At 33.9% G+C, this 19,110-nt stretch overlaps 1 protein-coding gene across 2 annotated transcripts; it reads right to left on the bottom strand.

Moving 5' to 3' along the window:
* Positions 1-3,541: 3,541 nt before the first annotated feature.
* On the bottom strand, positions 3,542-19,088 carry LOC134278213 (zinc finger MYND domain-containing protein 11-like). Of its 2 annotated transcripts, none has more exons than XM_062760531.1 (15): positions 18,942-19,088; positions 17,720-17,799; positions 17,367-17,571; positions 16,806-16,946; positions 14,662-14,742; positions 13,381-13,564; positions 11,052-11,110; positions 10,564-10,641; positions 7,334-7,452; positions 7,102-7,175; positions 6,642-6,850; positions 6,289-6,384; positions 5,828-6,121; positions 4,422-4,607; positions 3,542-4,028 (listed from the first exon to the last, which is right to left on the bottom strand). In XM_062760531.1, exons 2-15 carry the CDS (start codon positions 17,794-17,796, stop codon positions 3,906-3,908), a joined length of 1,926 nt encoding a protein of 641 aa, XP_062616515.1. In that variant the 5' UTR covers positions 17,797-17,799; positions 18,942-19,088; the 3' UTR covers positions 3,542-3,905. The 2 variants fall into 2 exon arrangements, with proteins under 2 accessions (XP_062616515.1, XP_062616517.1); XM_062760533.1 differs by having other exon boundaries at positions 17,720-17,810; positions 18,952-19,051.
* Positions 19,089-19,110: the final 22 nt, after the last annotated feature.

Here is a 19,110-nt window from a genome sequence, read left to right as displayed (position 1 = left end):
GCCCCTGCGCTAAAAATAGCAACATGTAATACTATAAATACTAATAAAACAAACGGGGCGGGGCACTTTGAGAGGGGCGAGAGACGTCCTAGGGAGTTTTGGTATAAAATTACATTGCATAAGCTCAAAATCTTCTTGAAATATCGCCCGGAAATGATATTGTTACACATAGACAGAATGTATAAATTTACGACCTTGAACTTTGACCTTTTGACCTCAAAATCAATAGGGGTCTTCTTTAGGCCACAGGGAGTTGTTATGTAAAATTTCATTGCGATAGCTCAAATGGTTCTAGAGATATCGTGTGGAAACGAAAGTGTTTTAACAGACAGAATTTGCTTATTTATGACCTTGACCTTTGACCTTTTGACCTCAAAATCAATAGGGGTCTTCTTTAGTCCATAGGGAGTTGCTATGCTAAATTTCATTGCAAAAGCTCAAAGGGTTCTCGAGATATCGTGTGGAAACGAAAGCGTTACAGACAGACAGAAAGACGGACGGACGGACGGACAGACGGACGGACGGACGGACGGACAAACCCAAATTAATATCCCCCCCTTTTCAAGCGGGGGACAAAAATCTGAGGATTCTACAAAAACAATTTTAAAAAAACTTAAAAGATAATGGTTGGACTTCCAACTCATCTTAACAAGTTTAAAAAATACCAATGTTCAAAATACAGAGTCAGCAATAACTTAATGCAAGAGTTTTTGTACTACTTAAGAAGTATCTAAAGCAAGTATTTCTTGTTGTAATTGAAAAAAAGAGGTTAAGATACACAGTCACATTGGAGTTATCAAAGTTCACATTTAGCCTTAACTGGGACTAGGGATTCACTTAAACATATGCCTGGTATTTGAAATAAAAGTTTTTAAGATACAAGACATTAAAAAGTCAACAAATTGCTGATTTTTTTTAACCTTGACAATGACAAGTAATGAAAGAACACTAACATTTATAGGAATTTAAAATGATGAGAGATTTAGGAAAGGAGGACAGTTATCTTCCCTTGCTTTCATGAAAAATCAAAACAATCTGAATGATTCTTCTTAATAGCATTATTAAGCACTAGTGACATATACTGTATGTGGACTTTTTTTGCCTAGCTTTATTTAACACTAAATTTTCCGTGGAAATTTTAAATCATTGTACTGTTGTGCAATTTTCTAAGCGCGGATGGACAGAAATTGTGATTGTGCAGACTTATATCCCCTTGGAAAAAAAAAAGATATTTACAGTGGCTATGAAAAAAGACCTATATGTGGTATTATTTCAATCAAAACATGAAATTTAAAAGTTTATATTAATATACAAAGTACAGATGATAAAGCAAAATGAAAGAAAAAAATATAATTGATGCCATTGTATAATTAGCATTTAATGTGTACAACAATCTTTGTAAAGTTTATTATATTACATGCTTTTTGGATTTCTCATTTCTCGACACAGACAAACAGGGTTCTTATTACAATCAACATTTCACTTAATTTTAAGTGTTCACTTTTTTTTTTGACACGGAGACTAAATAAGTAACTTTTGGTGAATTTCCATGATTTGTCTTTTTTTAAACAATTTTTTTTTGTTTGTTCATTAACCACAAAAAAAAAATCATATATAGACCAATATCTAAGGTATAGTTTTGTACAGAAATTGTTTAGGCAAAGCTTACAGTAGTAATACAAAAAACAAATTAAGAAAGGAGCCTGTCCATAAAAAGTTTCTACTACCCTTTGAATGCAAAAATGAAATTAATATTTTCACAGTTATAAACAAAACATGTTACCTTAAGTCAATTTGAACAGTTTTCAATCATTCAAGAGTTGTTGGTATTATCAAACCAATCTTTACAATCCAAGTATGGTTCTACCACTTTAAATAAACAAATTTCATTCATGTAGCAAATGCACACGTATATAGCATGTGGAACACTTGGATAATAAAGAATGTCTATATAACACTTAATTCCTGTAAACTTGTAAATTTTCCCTTCTGTTTTGTTTTCACCCCTTTGGCACAGACACAAATGTGAGAATTTAACACAGGCCAAATTCAAAGAAAATAGTATAATTTCTTTCACAGAACTGTCACTAGGCGAATCTAATTTGGAGCAGAATTGGTTGCAAGAGTAAAAAGTTGAAATTAAAATGGGGCAAAAATAACCCTGTGTTTTGTAAATGTATGGATTGCCTTCTCTTATCAGTCTGGTGGTCATAATCAAAATCGAAAAAATCTTGATACAGGAAAAATTTAAAACATTTCATCTAAAACTGTTCATACAAGTGTTATCATCTTACAAAAATGATAAATTGTGAAAAATCAAAACATTCTCATCTACCTTTGACAAGAAAAAGTAAGAACATAAAGTATAAGCTGCAAATGAAAGGGTCTTTCTGATACTTATATCTCTAATGTTACCTCTGCTAAAATGTGTGACGATCAACACAAAAATAATTCTGTTTAGAATCTACGTATATCAGCATGTGCTCAAGTATATCTTAAAACAAAGTCAGCATTTACGAGTTACGAAAATGCACTCCAAGTCTAGTTGGCTTAGCTTTTTCTGCAAACATTTTTGCTGTAAATTCCGAGCACGAGTCTTGAACAAATTCTCGTATAAAATGAGAACATACAGTATATCTTTGATATACATGGTAAAATACGAAAATACTGTACGTGTACATGAATTGGAGTATTCAACATTTAGCGCAATCACTGGGTAGCACAATCATGAATTAGCGCTACACATGTCCGCACTTTATATTACATGTACTGGTATAAATGATTTTTTAACAGTATTTATGAATTACTGCAATGTTGTCTGTGCCAAAGCCGCTAAATTATGAAGCCCGCTTTTTTAAGTACACATACAGTATTCTTTTAAGATATTCTCAAATCAACAAACACAAGGTTTTAATCATAACAAAGTATTAAAAGACAATCAACTCCTCTCAATTAATCCCAGGCATTCAACATGACAATGATCAAGATATCAGAGTTTTCAATGCAAATCAGCCTTCTCCTAGTACATGGTAGGTATCAATTCAGTAACACTTTCTCTTAAATCGATATTTTTTCAATGGAAAAAAATCTACAAATTAATAAATTCATACAAGTATTTCAAAACTTGAAAACATAGAACATTCTACTTGCAATATATTAAAAAAAAATAAGTAACTATAATTTATATACAGGTACTTAATTATTCACAATCCTTGGAATAGTTCAAAAGAAAAGGTAAAAGGATTTGCTTGCTATGCACATGTATAAATAATTACACTCTATATAAATAATGCAAAGGACTTTAAATTCCCTGTGCTACTACTACAATGAAATATGACTGTGTAATATTCTATGGTTTGCAATGAAGACCTGTTTATACATGTATAACAAATATATATGGCCGGTATGATTAAAAGTACTGTACAAAAACATATCCTTTCACTGACTGCTAAGGAATACGTGCTATTTCAGTTTCATTCACTTGTCCCTTGCGGTAGTGAAGGCATACAAAATTATTCTTGAAAAAATATTATTTATAAAATTCCTCAATATTTCAATTTGAAAAAAAAAAATTCCAATTCAATGTAATTAAATGTAAAATTGATCAAAAGTTTCTATTCCAGATATAAAGCTAGGTAAAATTTTTCATCATAGAAATCTTATTACTATATAAAATACATGTACGCCAAACTGTCAATCAAATGGGTGACAGTTTTATATGGTGAACTAAATCGAGTCTGCTGCAACAGATTCCCCATGGCCAGTCTTTTTTCTCCTAGTATTCAAATCTCTATCCTTCAGGTACTTGGTCTCTTACAGAACGAATGCACTGTAAATAGCACTGTGCTTTAATGTCTCCCTGTCAGATTTTCTCCTCTGGTAGATGAACGGTTTTTGGTGAACGGCTACCGTTTCCGTCGACACACACGTTTGTGTTCCTTGTGCCAGTGTTCCTGCTGACACTTGACGGAACAGTACGAAGTGTTCCAACAACAATGGTACATTGCCTCCTCCTCACAATTATAGCACTACAAAGAATCAGTCAAAATTCTAATCAGTTATAGCAGTAAGAAGAAATCCTTCAAAAGTTAAAAAACTTATAGCACTAAAAAGGAAAAGAAATCAGTCAAAATTCTTATCAGTTATAGCATTAAAGAGAAATCAGTCACAATTCTAATCAGTTATAGCACTAAAAAGAAATCAGTTAAAATTCTAATCAGTCCAAGATTAGAATAAAGACTTATTTAGGAGTAGCATTAAAAAGAATCATAAATCTATTATAGAACCAAATTTTTTCTCCAGAAATATAAAATCTACACATTTATTCTCATCTAATAAAAATAAGGTCTTACTTAAATTACCCACCCCCTTATCTTCTCTGGCTTTTGACCTTTGACATTGCTTTTAGCCTAGCTACTTACCCACTGCTTTTTCTTGGTAGCAGATATTGCATCTTTATGTTTTGCTGCCAGTTTCTTCATTTCCTCCATATACTCTTTCTTGCATTTTTCCTCTGTGGCCTGTTTTGTACGTTCAATCTCGCGATTCATGTTTGCCATGGCTCGAGACACAGCTTGCTGCTTGTCCTCCTCAAAGTCTTTCTGAAGCTGTAATCAAATGAAAACTTTGAGAATATCTGTAATCTATTCTATGCATTGAATTTCTTTATGCCATGTGCCGAAATATTTTTCAGCAGTGAAAACCAGTGCTATGAAAAAACTATACTGAATGTTTTTTGGACATAAATAAACTACTAGTACTGTGGACCAACTTTTATCATGTTTATTTTCAAGATAGAAATTTCTGTGGCTTTCTTTTATTCATGAATATTTTTCATTGGGAACCAATTACATATATTTACATTTGCTGATGTCTTTCCTTATATAACAATGCTAATAAAATTGAGATTCAATTTTCAATGACATGGCAATTGGTCACATGATCAGACATTAAGCAAACTGCACGAGCAATTTGGAAAGTTCCGACCGTGACATCACATAACGTCGTAGATACGTTACGTTGTATTTCAAAATCAAAGTCTAAATAATACCTATATTTCTTTGTAACACAAATAAAAATGTAAAATATAAATATAAGAAATAAAATATCATTTTTTAGAGTTTCATTGGGGTATGACATGAAGTCGGTACGTGATCAAATCTACTATAACGCCCTTCGGGCATTATAGAATTTGATCACGTGACCGACTTCATGTTATACCCCAATGACACTCTAAAAATGATATCTTATTTCGTAAGTGAATTCATCTACAGATTTTAGATGTTGCCTTGGTTGCCAAAATAAGTATTCTTAGATTTCAAATTGAAGAATGATGAATAAAAGATATCGCAAAGAAATGTTTGTCAACAGTATTGCCCATTTCTTTCCTGTAACATTATACAATAAACATACAATGATCATTATTAAGAAAGGCCTCTACTCTTCACCGTGATGTCTAATAAACTGTTCAACAAAAGACAACTGGACATATCTGTACAATTATAAGGAAATGAACAAATCAGTCCCAATATGTCTTGTGAACAAATCAGTCCCAACATGTCTTGTGAACAAATCAGTCCCAATAAGACCTCTAGACCTACCCTATTAGAGAGTTCTTCTAGATCTAAGGCCTTCTCTTTTCTAGACCTACCCTATCTGAGAGCTCTTCTAAGGCCTTCCCTTTTCTAGACCTTACCCTATCCGAGAGTTCTTGCAAGGCCTTCTCTTTTCTACACCTACCCTATCCGAGAGTTCTTCTAAGGCCTACTCTTTTCTAGACCTACCCTATCTGAAAGCTCTTTTAAGGCCTTCTCTTTTCTACACCTACCCTATCAGAGAGTTCTTCTAAGGCCTTCTCTTTCTCATCCTGATGGGCTGTTTCCAGTTTGGCCTCTAAATCACTGATGATCTTCTCGTACTTCTCACTACAGTTACACATGGTTTCTGGCGGTTTCTCCTCGCTGGCCTCATTACTGGGGCTCAGCACGGGGGCCTCCTCATCGCCACTCTTGGCGTCGGAGGCATCCGGACTGCACTGCATTGGTAGAGCTGGTTCTGGTTTAGAATCGGTTGAATCTGGTTTTGGTTCTAGTTCCGTCTGGATACTCTGACTTTTGGTTAACTGTAGTGATACACAGGTATTTTAGTACACAAGACTGAGCTACTAAAACAAACATTCTCAAATACTTAAAAATACAGATCACCCACTTCTGTGAGGTCAAAATTTTTGTGGATTGAAGTATACACAGTGATAATAAAACATATGAAGATCATAGGCACACTACTAACCTTTGTGATGGTTTGACTGGAGGCATTTAGTGTGATCACTTTAGGGACTTTATCCTCACTAGACGTCACTAAATTACTGTCCTCTGGTGTGGGGGCCTGGGGAACAAAAAATTAAATGTGATCAAAAGCCTTATCTTCTGATATATAAAGGGTATGTAAACAAAAAACAAACAAAAAATTATCCTAGATTGAGCAAACAACAACCTTGCAAAGCTGGAAGAATGTGAGCTATTATATAATTATGTGATTGATACTGGTACAGACTTTAATTTGGAAGAACACTCCTGGAACTTCACCTACCTTTAAACAGATCCTCTTCTTCATTGGACTAACACTGGTGGAGCTTCACTCACCTTAAGACAGATCCTCTTCTTCATTGGACTAACACTGGTGGAGCTGACCTCCAGTGGACTGGTTTCCTCCTCCTCTTCTTCCTCCTCTTCCATTCGTTCTGGTCCATTGTCGCTCCCTTCCAGGCTCTCGGAGTCGGAGTCTGCTGTGAAATGTTTCTCCGCCAGTAACCTCTGATGTCTAGCTAACTCTTCACAGGCCTTCACAAAACCTTCAATCACAAATAAATTATAGTAAATTCTTCTCACTCCCAAAAATTTGGAAAACATTTTTCTCTTTCTTTATAAAGTTTTTTAATCAACCAAAATTGTTTGAGAAAGATTTTAAGTGCCATTAGACTTTCACCACTCAGAAAAGTAAATGAAATTCAAAGACAATTTAATTTGTCTTTTTAATTAATCTTTTTTTTAAATTTTATATTCTGATTTTATAATATAGGCAAAGCTACAAATACGTAATTACCTGCAGATCTTTTGACTGTCAAGGTCTTTATGTTGGTTTCTATTGGTTTTATCATATCCTTTGGTATAAGGGCTCTGAAAAATAAAACACAATTTTTATTCAAGTGATTGCTATAAATTCCTTCTCAATCTAAAATACTTTTTTGAACTTGTTCTATTCTTAAAGATTCTAGAATATTTCTAATCAGTCATATATATCTATACATATCATGGTAGTGGAAAACAATAAGTACCTCTGATGCGGGGCCCCAAAAAATCTACAGTCGTATTTATCTGCTACGTGTCGTATGACTTTGGCCGGCCAGTGACAGTAGCCCTTTAACTTAGCATACACTAATTCATGTGGAGGATTCTACAAAAAACAAATCATCAACAAATTACAGTTCTCTCTTATACACGCTGATACCATCGTCTCAAGCCACTGTCTGGAGTCCGCATATATAGCTCTCTCCTACCCGTGGCTGTTTGATAACAAAAAGTGTTGTAATCTTGAATATTTACGCCTCTCTACTGTGACGTCACATTCAGTCAGTGGCAAGTTTTGTTTCCATCGCAATCCAAATCAACAACTGACGTCAACAGTACACAAAACATATTTCCTTTACTGCGATTGGATATTGAAAGGTCGCGATCAAGTTCATCATCCGACTATGCTTTACTGGCATTGGTCAATATTTTAATGAGCTACGAAGAATTCTCTCCTCGTTCAACCACGGCCAGATGGGAGAGGAGCGTACATTTTGGCCGTGGTTTGCGACGATGCACTGATACATGCATATTATTAGTTATCCAGGCTTAATAAAATGTGTATGGGAATTTATTAGATGGGTTTTATTCCATACTGTACATACTGAGGCTAAAGACTGAAAGGTGTATGGAACACAACTTGGGTTAAATTCCTAAACACCTTAAACTGGACCCAGCCAGATAAATTCTTTGTAAACCTAAGGCCAATCAACTGTGTTTCAACCTATTGACAAGATTTACAACATGCTAACAATGCATCGTGACATCATGTTACATGTATTTTATTTTATTTTTATGCATTGTGTCTTGAATTTATTTACCAACAGCTAAAGTAGGGTATACAGAAATGTACACCTATCTTGCTAAGCAATGAAATCTTGTGTAGCAAGCTAGATAGGGAATAGTGACTTTTAATTCATATAAGCAATTTTTCAACAGCTTTGTTAGCAGATATAGGTGAAAGTCAATTTCCAATGAATGTTAATAGCCATTCTCTGTAACCACTTAAACTTCGTTGCCACGCATGGTCACCGATTTTGATGAAACTTCACCCCTGCTTAGTACTTGACACCAGAAACAAATATCAAACGAAATTTCGTTGCTATGTGTCTCGGTTGCTATGGCAACAGCCGGAAAAGTTTGAAAAATCGAGATTTTCAGCCACTTTAAATCTTAACTGTGGCTTAATAAAAACTAGAAAAAGCAAACAAATCATTCTCACAAAAACATGATGTCACTTATACTGTAAAGAAACTGTTTAGAATATATCTCTAAGTAAGTGGTAACCAAGGGTACATTTGGAATACATTTAAAATGCTGAAATATGCTGAAAAACACTCCGTATTCACTAATGGTGGGTGTTACATGCTCAAACTCAATAAACGACTTAAGAAAAACAATGAAAATTTTTGACCTTAAGTATATAAGTATAAGCAATATTATTCTATAAATAACTTTTATGGTTGCCATGGTAACACAGTGTAACCATGCAAAACCAGTAACTAAGATTGGGTTAATGCTACTGTCTTGAGGAAAAACATGAAAATTCAAGACTGGCAAATATGCATCTTTATGACCTTGCATCACCAAAACCATAAGAAAAATTGGGTATAATTGCTACTTTGCAGTGTTACCATGGAAACAAAGTACCAGTGCTTAAAAGTGAATTATTTTTCGCTGCATTAAGAATTAAATTGCCATATAATCAAGAAACAAATTAAAGGACTCAGCTTGAATAGTACTTATCTGTTAGAACTGAAGTTGAATATCATATATTGATAAAATTTGATGAAGAAAACAACACTGTTGCTATGGTTACCAAGAAGGGAAAATGTTCGATTTTGTGAACTTTATATCAATATTAAACCCTGTGTGACAACTTCTTGCATCCACTTAGAGATTGGATGATAGTCAAAATTAAAAGTCAGGTTAGCTGTTAATAAATATCAATCATAAAAGTTTTGGGAATCTACACTTAAGGGTTCGTATCCAAGGAAAGAATATAATTTTCCGGTTTTTAAGCATATATTTTCTGCGTATTTCCATAGCAACGCTCTATTTAAAGAATCTAATCTGAATTTTTTCAAATGGGAAAACTAGGAGCACACCAACATCTTTAAAAATTGATCATTAGTTATGAGGAAATATGCTTTTTTAAAAGATAGAATCAGATTTAAACATACACAGTGTTACTTTGAAGGCTCTCTGTGGTATAAAAACCTTGGCAACCATTGCCAACCAAAATGAAATATCATATTTTGTTCTTGGTATATGTTTCAAGGCTCTTTTTTCTATTATTTTGTCACATTTCATCCTATAATTGCTTTTTATTTTTACATGTATGACTTTATAAAATTCAATGAATATTTTTTTTTACTTTTGAATACTTTGTTACCATAGTAACATATGTAATAGTTGATTTACCAAACATGTTTATCATGCATTCGAGAAATCTGACCTTCAACTTTTGGAAACAGTCATTGCCAATTGTTTGCTTTGCCGCAAATGTTAACTATGGGGCTCTAAACATGCTAAAAAAGTCCATTTTTCAAACTTTAAGACATGTTGCCATGGTAACTATAAAGCATAGCAACCAATTTTTGCCTGATTTCAGTTTAAGGTATCAATGACTTTTATCATACAGAGTTTGGAGAAATTCTGAGACTATGCGTGCCACAGCTCCTATATAAAAGTTCAAGTCAATACAGAGAATGGCTCTTAATATCTGTTTGATAATGCATCTATTTCATAGATTTAAATACACATACAGTCAAACCACATTATCCCTAACTCAAAGGGACCAAGAAAAAACTTCAAGATACTGTAAACGTATTACATTTGGCTGTGTATTCTTTTTAGCACTTTTAGTGGTACGGAACTCCCGCTAATTCAAGTACAATGCTAAATGTCTTGCACATATATACATAAGTAAGAATATTTAAAAATGCGCTAAATCAAAACTACATTAACTCGTTCAAAAATCAATTTCCGCCAAATATCGTACAAGCTAAACATAATACATTTACAGTAACCAAGGATTCGACAGATCCAGGGTAAAATACATAAAGAATAAGTGGTTTATACTTCTAAATGACTTAGATAAATCCATGGTATTCAAGATATCCATGTCTGAGATACTGAAGTTCAACTGTACATGTACTTTTTAAGTGTTTCCTCATAAATATTATAATATGGAACAGAATTCTAGAATACTTACACATGGTTGACAGAACCAATCTTTAGGTTTTGCATTGGACATATAATAACAGTTTTGACACTGTCTCATTTCATCTATCTAAAATCAAGAAAATAAATACTGTATATAAAATGTTACTTCCTTACGTTGCAAGATCTATCTAACAAAGGAAAGACTGTTGATAGCCACATGTTTATATACCAGGTAATTGAAATACATATGTAGCATTTGTTACACATGTCAGGGTTTTCCCCAAGACCCTTGGATCAAGGAATTTCCCACCTGTTATAACATAAATGCCAGAACTTTATTCTGTTGTTCCTCCTCAATCTCCTGCTATTATGGGAGGAACTCCAGACCCCTCCCTTCTACTTTTTTTTTTATTGTGCATTGTTATTTTAATTCTTGGGGACAACCCTGTATATGTAATCTTTGACCAGGATCTGAAGCCATAGCTATCCGATTTATATAAGCACATGTAGACTAAATGTAGAACTAATAACACTAACATCATATTTACAGTCTTTAACAAGAATAAAGGCTAGTTCCACCATTCCTTTCTTTTCCTCTGGAAATAAAAAAAATTGCACATTAAACTGTGCGATTCATTAAATGATATATATATATATATATATATATATATACATAAATAATTACAAATAATTTTTAAAATCACATTCCAGGGAATCTCAAAATATAAACTTAATTTTACTTCTATAACAGTGTAATATATTTACATCCAATATGAAAGAAAAAGTGAGCTAGCTCACATACCCCACGCTCCCCCAAAACTTGACGGTGAAACACATAATGAAAGGCACAGCTAGTGCACTTTAAATACATAGTATAGATGAAAAAGGGCAATAATTGCAAAAAAATCTTCACATCAAAATGTCTTGCATATAAGGACATTTAAATGTGGAATGAAGTTTCTAGATAAATAATGGAATCAAAATTTCTTGGCATTATACAAATCCAAACATTAATTTGAAGTGGTTTGGGGGGGGGGGGGGGGGGGAGAAATTTTCTTGAATAATAGGCAAAACTCTTTGGGATAAAATAATAGAATATGTCCTAAATATCTGCATAGGTTGACGAAACTATGTACAACAGTTTAAGGGGAGTGGTGCTGACAAACTGTTCATCTGTATATTCAAAATATGGCCAAAAAGTCTAAGTTGGAAAGTGTGGAAATTCCTGGAAAAATAAAGGAATCGGAATTTCCTGGTAATATGCACATCTACATATTGTGTCCTAAATATCTGCAAAGTTTAACAAAATTCTGTGCAGTGGTTTATGAGGAGTTGCGCTGACAAACTGTTCATCTCTATGTAAAAGGTATGGCCAAAAACCTAAGATTTTAGTGCGGAAAGTGCCGGAAAAAATAAAGGAATCGGAATTTCCTGGGAATATGCACATCTACATATTGTGTCCTAAATATATGCAAAGTTTAACGAAATTCTGTGCAGCGGTTTATGAGGAGTTGCGCTGACAAACTTTTCATCTCTATGTAAAAGGTATGGCCAAATGCCTAAGTTTTTAGTGCAAAAAGTGCCGGAAAAAATAAAGGAATCGGAATTTCCTAGGAAAATGCACATCTACATATTGTGTCCTAAATATCTGCAAAGTTTAACGAAATTCTGTGCAGCAGTTTATGAGGAGTTGCGCTGACAAACTGTTCATCTCTATATTCAAGGTATGGCCAAAAACCTAAGTATTTAGTGCGGAAAGTCCCGAAAAAAATAATGGAATCAGAATTTCTTGGGAATATGCATATCTACATATTGTGTCCTAAATACCTGCAAAGTTTGACGAAATTCTGTGAAGCGGTTTATGAGGAGTTGCACTGACAAACTGTTCATCTCTATATTCAAGGTATGGCCAAATGCCTAAGTCAAAAAGTGCGGAAATTCCCGGAAAAAATAATGGAATCGGAATTTCCTGGTAATATGCACATCTACACATTGTGTCCTAAATACCTGCAAAGTTTGACGAAATTCTGTGCAGCGGTTTATGAGGAGATGCGCTGACAAACTGTTCATCTCTATATTCAAGGTATGGCCAAATGCCTAAGTTAAAAAGTGCGGAAATTCCCGAAAAAAAATATTGGAATCGGAATTTCCTGGTAATATGCACATCTACACATTGTGTCCTAAATAACTGCAAAGTTTGACGAAATTCTGTGCAGCGGTGTATGAGGAGTTGCGCTGACAAACTGTTCATCTCTATATTCAAAGTATGAAAATGCCTAAGTTAAAAAGTGCGGAAATTCCCGGAAAAAATAATGGAATCGGAATTTCCTGGTAATATGCACATCTACACATTGTGTCCTAAATACCTGCAAAGTTTGACGAAATTCTGTGCAGGGGTTTATGAGGAGTTGCGCTGACAAAAAAAGAGGACTGACTGACTGACTGACTGACTGACGGACTGACTGACGGACGGGTCAAAAACATTATACCTCCCGCAACTAGTTGCGTGGGGTATAATAATTTACATCAACTAAAAGCAAACCAATGAAAAGCAAGGGTTCTGGACCAATAAAAAAAATGACCCCTAAGCCAATCAAAAGCAATGAACCTCATCAAAATAACTGTAGCAAAAATAACTCCCAAGCCAATCAAAAGCAGTGACTTTCAAGCTAATCTCCTAAGCCAATCAAATGCAATGATTTTTTAAGCCAATCAAAATTAACACCTTTGTGGCCAACAGTTAGCAGTAATTCCCAACTTAAAACTAAGAAAATCAAAACTATCTAATATAATCACATCTTCACAAATCACTTCAAAAAATGCCTTCCTAACCCCCCCTCCCTTTTATCATTCATAGTGTATTTACCTCCATAGATGAGGTACACATTGTGATAGATGAGCTGGATGTCTGCTAGAAACTCTTCAGCTGTCTTGTATTTCTGGTGGTCCACTCTCATCTCTATGTGGTTGAGATCCATTGTCTTATACACAAAAAAGTTTGTAAATTTCTTCTCTTGCTCTCTGTGTCCTATCTTGTGAAGTTCTTTGGTCTGATACCCAAAAAGAAAAATCAAAGCAATTTGTTGTTAGCTTTTGCTATTTTCTATTGCAATGCATTGACTGACACATCTGGTGGCGATTTTGACCGGTGGCACTAGCTAGGTGATGTTCAAGCTCCAGTGATCAACATCATAAAAATAATAAAACTTCTCAAGTATATTTAAAAATAAATATCTATATAACTATTCTTTTATGATAAGCATAAATATACCATATATCAGGATTTTTCCAGTCCTGTTTTTTTCCACGAATCAGAACCTAAATCAGTATATTAAATTTACGTGAATCAAATTTTCACTATTTCAAATTCCCATTGATTATATTATTAACAAATGTTTAAGCCTATGAAGGAATTGGATGAAAAATGTAAAGTCATTAAGCTTGAGTTACTTCATACGGGTGAGAAATAGATTGATCAACCTTCACCTTGTCAATTTCGGAAGACCCACTTAGCTGATTACACACCTGTGTTGCGTACGAACTTTCAAATCCACAGCTATCATTTTTTAAGATTTAAACAATCATAGGTTATTAACTGTTCCAAACTGACTAGCAGATCAGTTAGTCTAATTAGTTTAATAGCTTCTCGCAAAGAACTGACCAAAATAATTAGCTAGCTTGTCAATTAGTAAACAAACAATAAGGGCTTATACCTATTACAGGTATCTTGCGCTTGTCCTCTGATCCCGCTATTTCTACCCTCTATGATATAAGCATTAAGAAATACTTCTACTAGAAGAAGAAAACTTTGTATTAAATTTACGCTGTTTTATTTTCCGCGATTCAGAACTCATCATGAACAAAGCAGAAATTGGATACACACGCAAAAATCCCGATATACAGTACATTGATAAGATTCAAGTACTTCAACAGTCTAATAAAAATAAGATCTTCCATTTGCTCCCAAATTTTTATATGTCACGTGGAAGATCCTTCCTCACGACATATAAAAATATGGGAGCAAATGGAAAATCTCATTTTAATTAGATTGGTACTTCAATTTCTTTCTAAGGTGCTTTTACTCCTTAAGATATATGTTTCACATTTCCTTTACAAAATCTAGCCCTGCTTTGATCTCCATGCTTACCTTTTCCTTCATTCTCTGTATGGTGTACCCTAACAGTGTGTTTAACATTCTCCTCTTGATTTTCTTCTTCTGTTTGGCTGCCTGTGAATCAATAAAACAAGGAAATACTGAATTAGAATGCTTAGAAATCAATAAAACATGTAAATACTGGTTTTAGGCTGCCTGGAAATGAAAAGATTCATATAGATCCTACATATATACCGGTATATCGTATATACTCGCCTATAAGTTGGATTTTTGGGAGTTAATTTCTGGTCCAAAACTCTATGTTCGACTTATAAGCGAGCTATGAAATGAATGGTTTTATATGAGGTCAGTCCTATGATATATAAGCTTATAAAATACAACCGACTTATAGGCGGACCGACTTATAGGCGAGTATATACGGTATTTGCTCAAAACTTTTTTACATTATTATTAAAAAAAAAGCTGGACAAGACAAGTGTATAGAGAATATATTAGAGTTTTGATTGTCTGTTTAATACACTTTTATAAAACCATACAACTGTTTCTTAAACATTCATTGTTTTACAACAAATAGAGCGTTCTACTATCTCAGATTTTGGAAGGAAAAAAATGATTGAAAGGAAAATCATTTATTACCTAATGCTATACAATGTATATCTTTCCCTGATTATTTTCACATCATTATAAGCATTACATTTTATATGGAGTACTTACATGTACTAGTATACAAATGCAATTCCTGTAATTATCAACCAACATGCTTATAAGGGTATATATTCAGTATGGTTAAGAATTTTACACTTTTTTGTTTAATGTGCTTTAATTTCATTGAAAAATTGGGTGTCACATACACTATTATATAAGCATATCTCAATCAATTTATTGCCAACAAGCGACCATAACAAAGTGTTTACTGCAGTACAACGCCTTCCATAATGTCTTAAAATGGTCTTTCTTTGCCATTTATAACATTCATATAAAGTCATGTATAATTATTTCATAAGTAACTTTATTTTGCACACTGATTTCAAGTCCATTTTAACTCAAGAATAGTTAAAAGAAAATTCCAAAGAATATGAATTTTACAACACTAGAAAATGGCAAATAATAGTACCTGTATTTATATTTTAAATTATACTCTGCATTTACACTTTAAACCTGCTATGTTTGTGTGGTAAAGTATGACCATTTGGCTACTCATAGATATATTATCTCGTATTTTCTACCAATAACAGCCAAGCCTGGGAAAGTTATTTGTGGGACATATGCTTTTGCTTGAACTTAGCACTCTAATTTTAATATACTCTATAGCATACATGTACTGTGATGTACATATGCATGTACCGGTCCCTGAATAAACATGTAAGTAAAGCACCTCTGGGTGTGTCTCACTTGCTTGCATGCAAGATAATATAGAGGTTTTACCCAAAGCATTGCTTGCTTTCACCTTATAAACAAAAAGCCATCTCCCATCTTTCCCTTTATATTGAAAGAGTATTCGAGTGCAATTTCAAAATAGGCTTTCAAAAAAAAAAACATCTTGCAATTTTTTTTTTCCCAAATGTTCTGAATAAGATATTTATTACAAAGCAAATACCAGAAATTATGACATTTTGTCATCATATAAATATTTATTAAAATATCAAAGGCATTTTTATAAATATTCATTATTTCAAATGAATGTGTTTTACAACAAGAAAGAATGTGCACCATAGAAATAGGTTTTAATATAACAACATTTACATATGTTAATTACCTAAAAACAAACTTATTTTAATTAAGCTTCAGAGGCCTAAAGATTCATCACTTCATAATTCAATTTTTAACAACAAAACTAAGAAATAACAATATAAAAATCTTAAATAAACTCTTTCAAAATAATCTTCAATGAACATTCAAGAAATTTGAAATATAGAAAAGTGAAAGCAAAGATGTAGACATTAACAGAGTAAAGTTTACCTCAATGTCCTGAGCAACCAAAACAAGAAAAAAAGAAAGAAAATGCAGTATAAATATTTTTATGTTAATAAATTTTTCAATATTGATTTTTTTTGGAGGGTGACAATTATACAAACTTTAAAACACAAAATTTAATAGGAGTTTAAAATGAAGCTGATTCTCACAGATGATTCATGGTAATAAAAGAGAGTCTTGGACGGACATGTACCTATTCTTACCTTACAAATACTACAAGTGAATTTGGGTCCGGTCCACTCCTCCAGGGTACAGCTGGGATGGAATACCCTCCAGCAGTCGGAGCAGGGCAGGACGTCCCCCGCCGTGTGGCACTCAAAACAATACCAGTCATGGTCCCCTCTCTGGTCAAAAAAAGAAGACATTTGATTTAAATTTTATTTATTCAGGAAATTCTTGCATATTAGATACTTTACTAGTATCAGTAGACCCAAATTGACAAGAGTTATTTCCCATTGGCCGCCATACTGGAGGTCAACATGATTATATTCCTTCATTAATCAACCAACTTTTAACTTTTTATACTGGCAATTGTGGGGTAGGAAGCATTGTTTTTCTGAAAAATATACATTTGTTAGAGCGTCCTTTATTTCATAATTTTTATTCCATACAGATATTCCCCAAAATATTTCTGCTACACATTCTTATATTTGGCAGAACAGAGGAAAAATTACCAGAATGACCACCAAGATGGTGGCCAAGGGAAATAACTAAGAGCAAACAATACATCACATGAATACATGCAAAGCTACAATAACACATACAGTTTCCTCCTCTTCCTCTGGAATCTTGAACCCCTCCTGCTCTACCCCTGTCATGCTGCCCTTCTTGCCCACCGCCATGTAGGAGTGGATGATGTTGTCTTTGACGGCGTAATGGAGATGTTTCTCGGTGAAGGATTCCGCCAGTCCATACTCACGGTTCATGTAGCGAGATATTCTCTCTATGTTGGGGATCTGTTTCTGATATCTGAAAATTGCAGAAAAGAGTTTTAGACATAAAGTAATTTGTAGAGAGGCAACCAAATCTTAGCATTCATATTGTATATAGGGTCATTATTATTTTTTAAAGCACTATCACCCGACAGGGACCAGTAACATACTTTGCTTTATTTTACCTGATATATCGGATGGCTTCAATGAGGTATTTGGTGTAGGTAACAGAGGAATTGCGCCTTTTTACTGGACGCACCATCTTCTCTGGTTTGACTTTAAAATTAACAAATATTTTTTAGTTTCATGTGAAGTAAACAGAGTATTACATGAACATCAAAGTTATTTTTGTCAAGGAAAAAAACAACAACAGTTAACTGGTGTGTTTCTCTAAGACTTGTTAGAAGCACCATTCCCACTAATCCAAGATTCCTCTGACTCCAACCCCTGCTTTTCATATTTTGACATGTGTAGGGAAGAGTAATAGTGGAGGCCATATTAAGAGTAGGGATTCAGCGACACCAGCTGGTGTCGCGACTCTGCTTACATTTTACACCTTTATTTTGCTGCAGATCTAACTTCCGAGATGAGAGAAATCAATAAAGGGATGATTCTTCTACGATTTTATCATCATTATAAGGATGCTATCGCCATTTAAATGGACCTATCGCCAACAAATGAGACATCATACGAGAAGGCTAACTAATTCAAGTGATCCTTCATTTGTCGGCAACAGGTTCGTTTAAATGGCGATAACATCCTTTTAATGACAATAAAATTGTAGAAGAATCATCCCCTTATAATGATTTCTCTCATCTTGGAAGTTGGACCAGCCTCCACTCTGACTCTCCCCTGCACATGTCAAAATATTAAAAGCAGGGGTTAGACTTAGAGTCAGAGGAATCTTGGATTACACTCTCATTTATGTCAAAATAAATTTTTGCCACTTCCAGTCAGGCAAATAATTCCATTTTGAGGTATCTGGTCCATATTAGGACTTTGTTATGAATGTTTAACTGTGTTTACTTTAAAATAAAAAGAGACAACTGCACTAAAAAATAGCATTTTTCTACAACCAAGAATAACCAATCAGCATTATTCAGCCTTCCCTGGTATTAGTTTGACCCTTGTGTTTATTAGCATTATGTCCCTTGTATTAGCATGATAAATAGATTTCTGTTCCGTTTTATCTTCTTTATATTGCCTTAATCTGAATAATTCAACAACACATTTGCCTTCGCTGTTCCCAAATGACCTTTGGTGATCAATCAGTTGCATAGGATCACATAAAACTACCGGCGAGCTAAATATGTGGTACGTATTTACAAACAAGATCCCATTTTGTTGCTTTAAGTTTATCATTTGATGTGTCAACACTCTATTTGTAATGTTGGTAACCCGTTCAACAAATAACTACCTGTCTAAATTTGTATAAAGGTCCAGAACTAGCCAACAATCGGCAAAATATGTGCTAGGGAAAGCTACCGTCAGCCATGAAAATGGTGTCGTGAGTAAAACGTCACACACAAAACGAGACGCGTCATTGCAGCATTGCCTTGGATGAAACGCAAAGCTT

The sequence above is a fragment of the Saccostrea cucullata genome, unplaced genomic scaffold, assembly GCF_032062105.1.
Source record: "Saccostrea cucullata isolate Sc308-1 unplaced genomic scaffold, CSIRO_AGI_Scuc_v1 ctg252, whole genome shotgun sequence".
NCBI lineage: Eukaryota > Metazoa > Mollusca > Bivalvia > Ostreida > Ostreidae > Saccostrea > Saccostrea cuccullata.
This window is presented reverse-complemented; position numbering and strand designations above follow the sequence as displayed.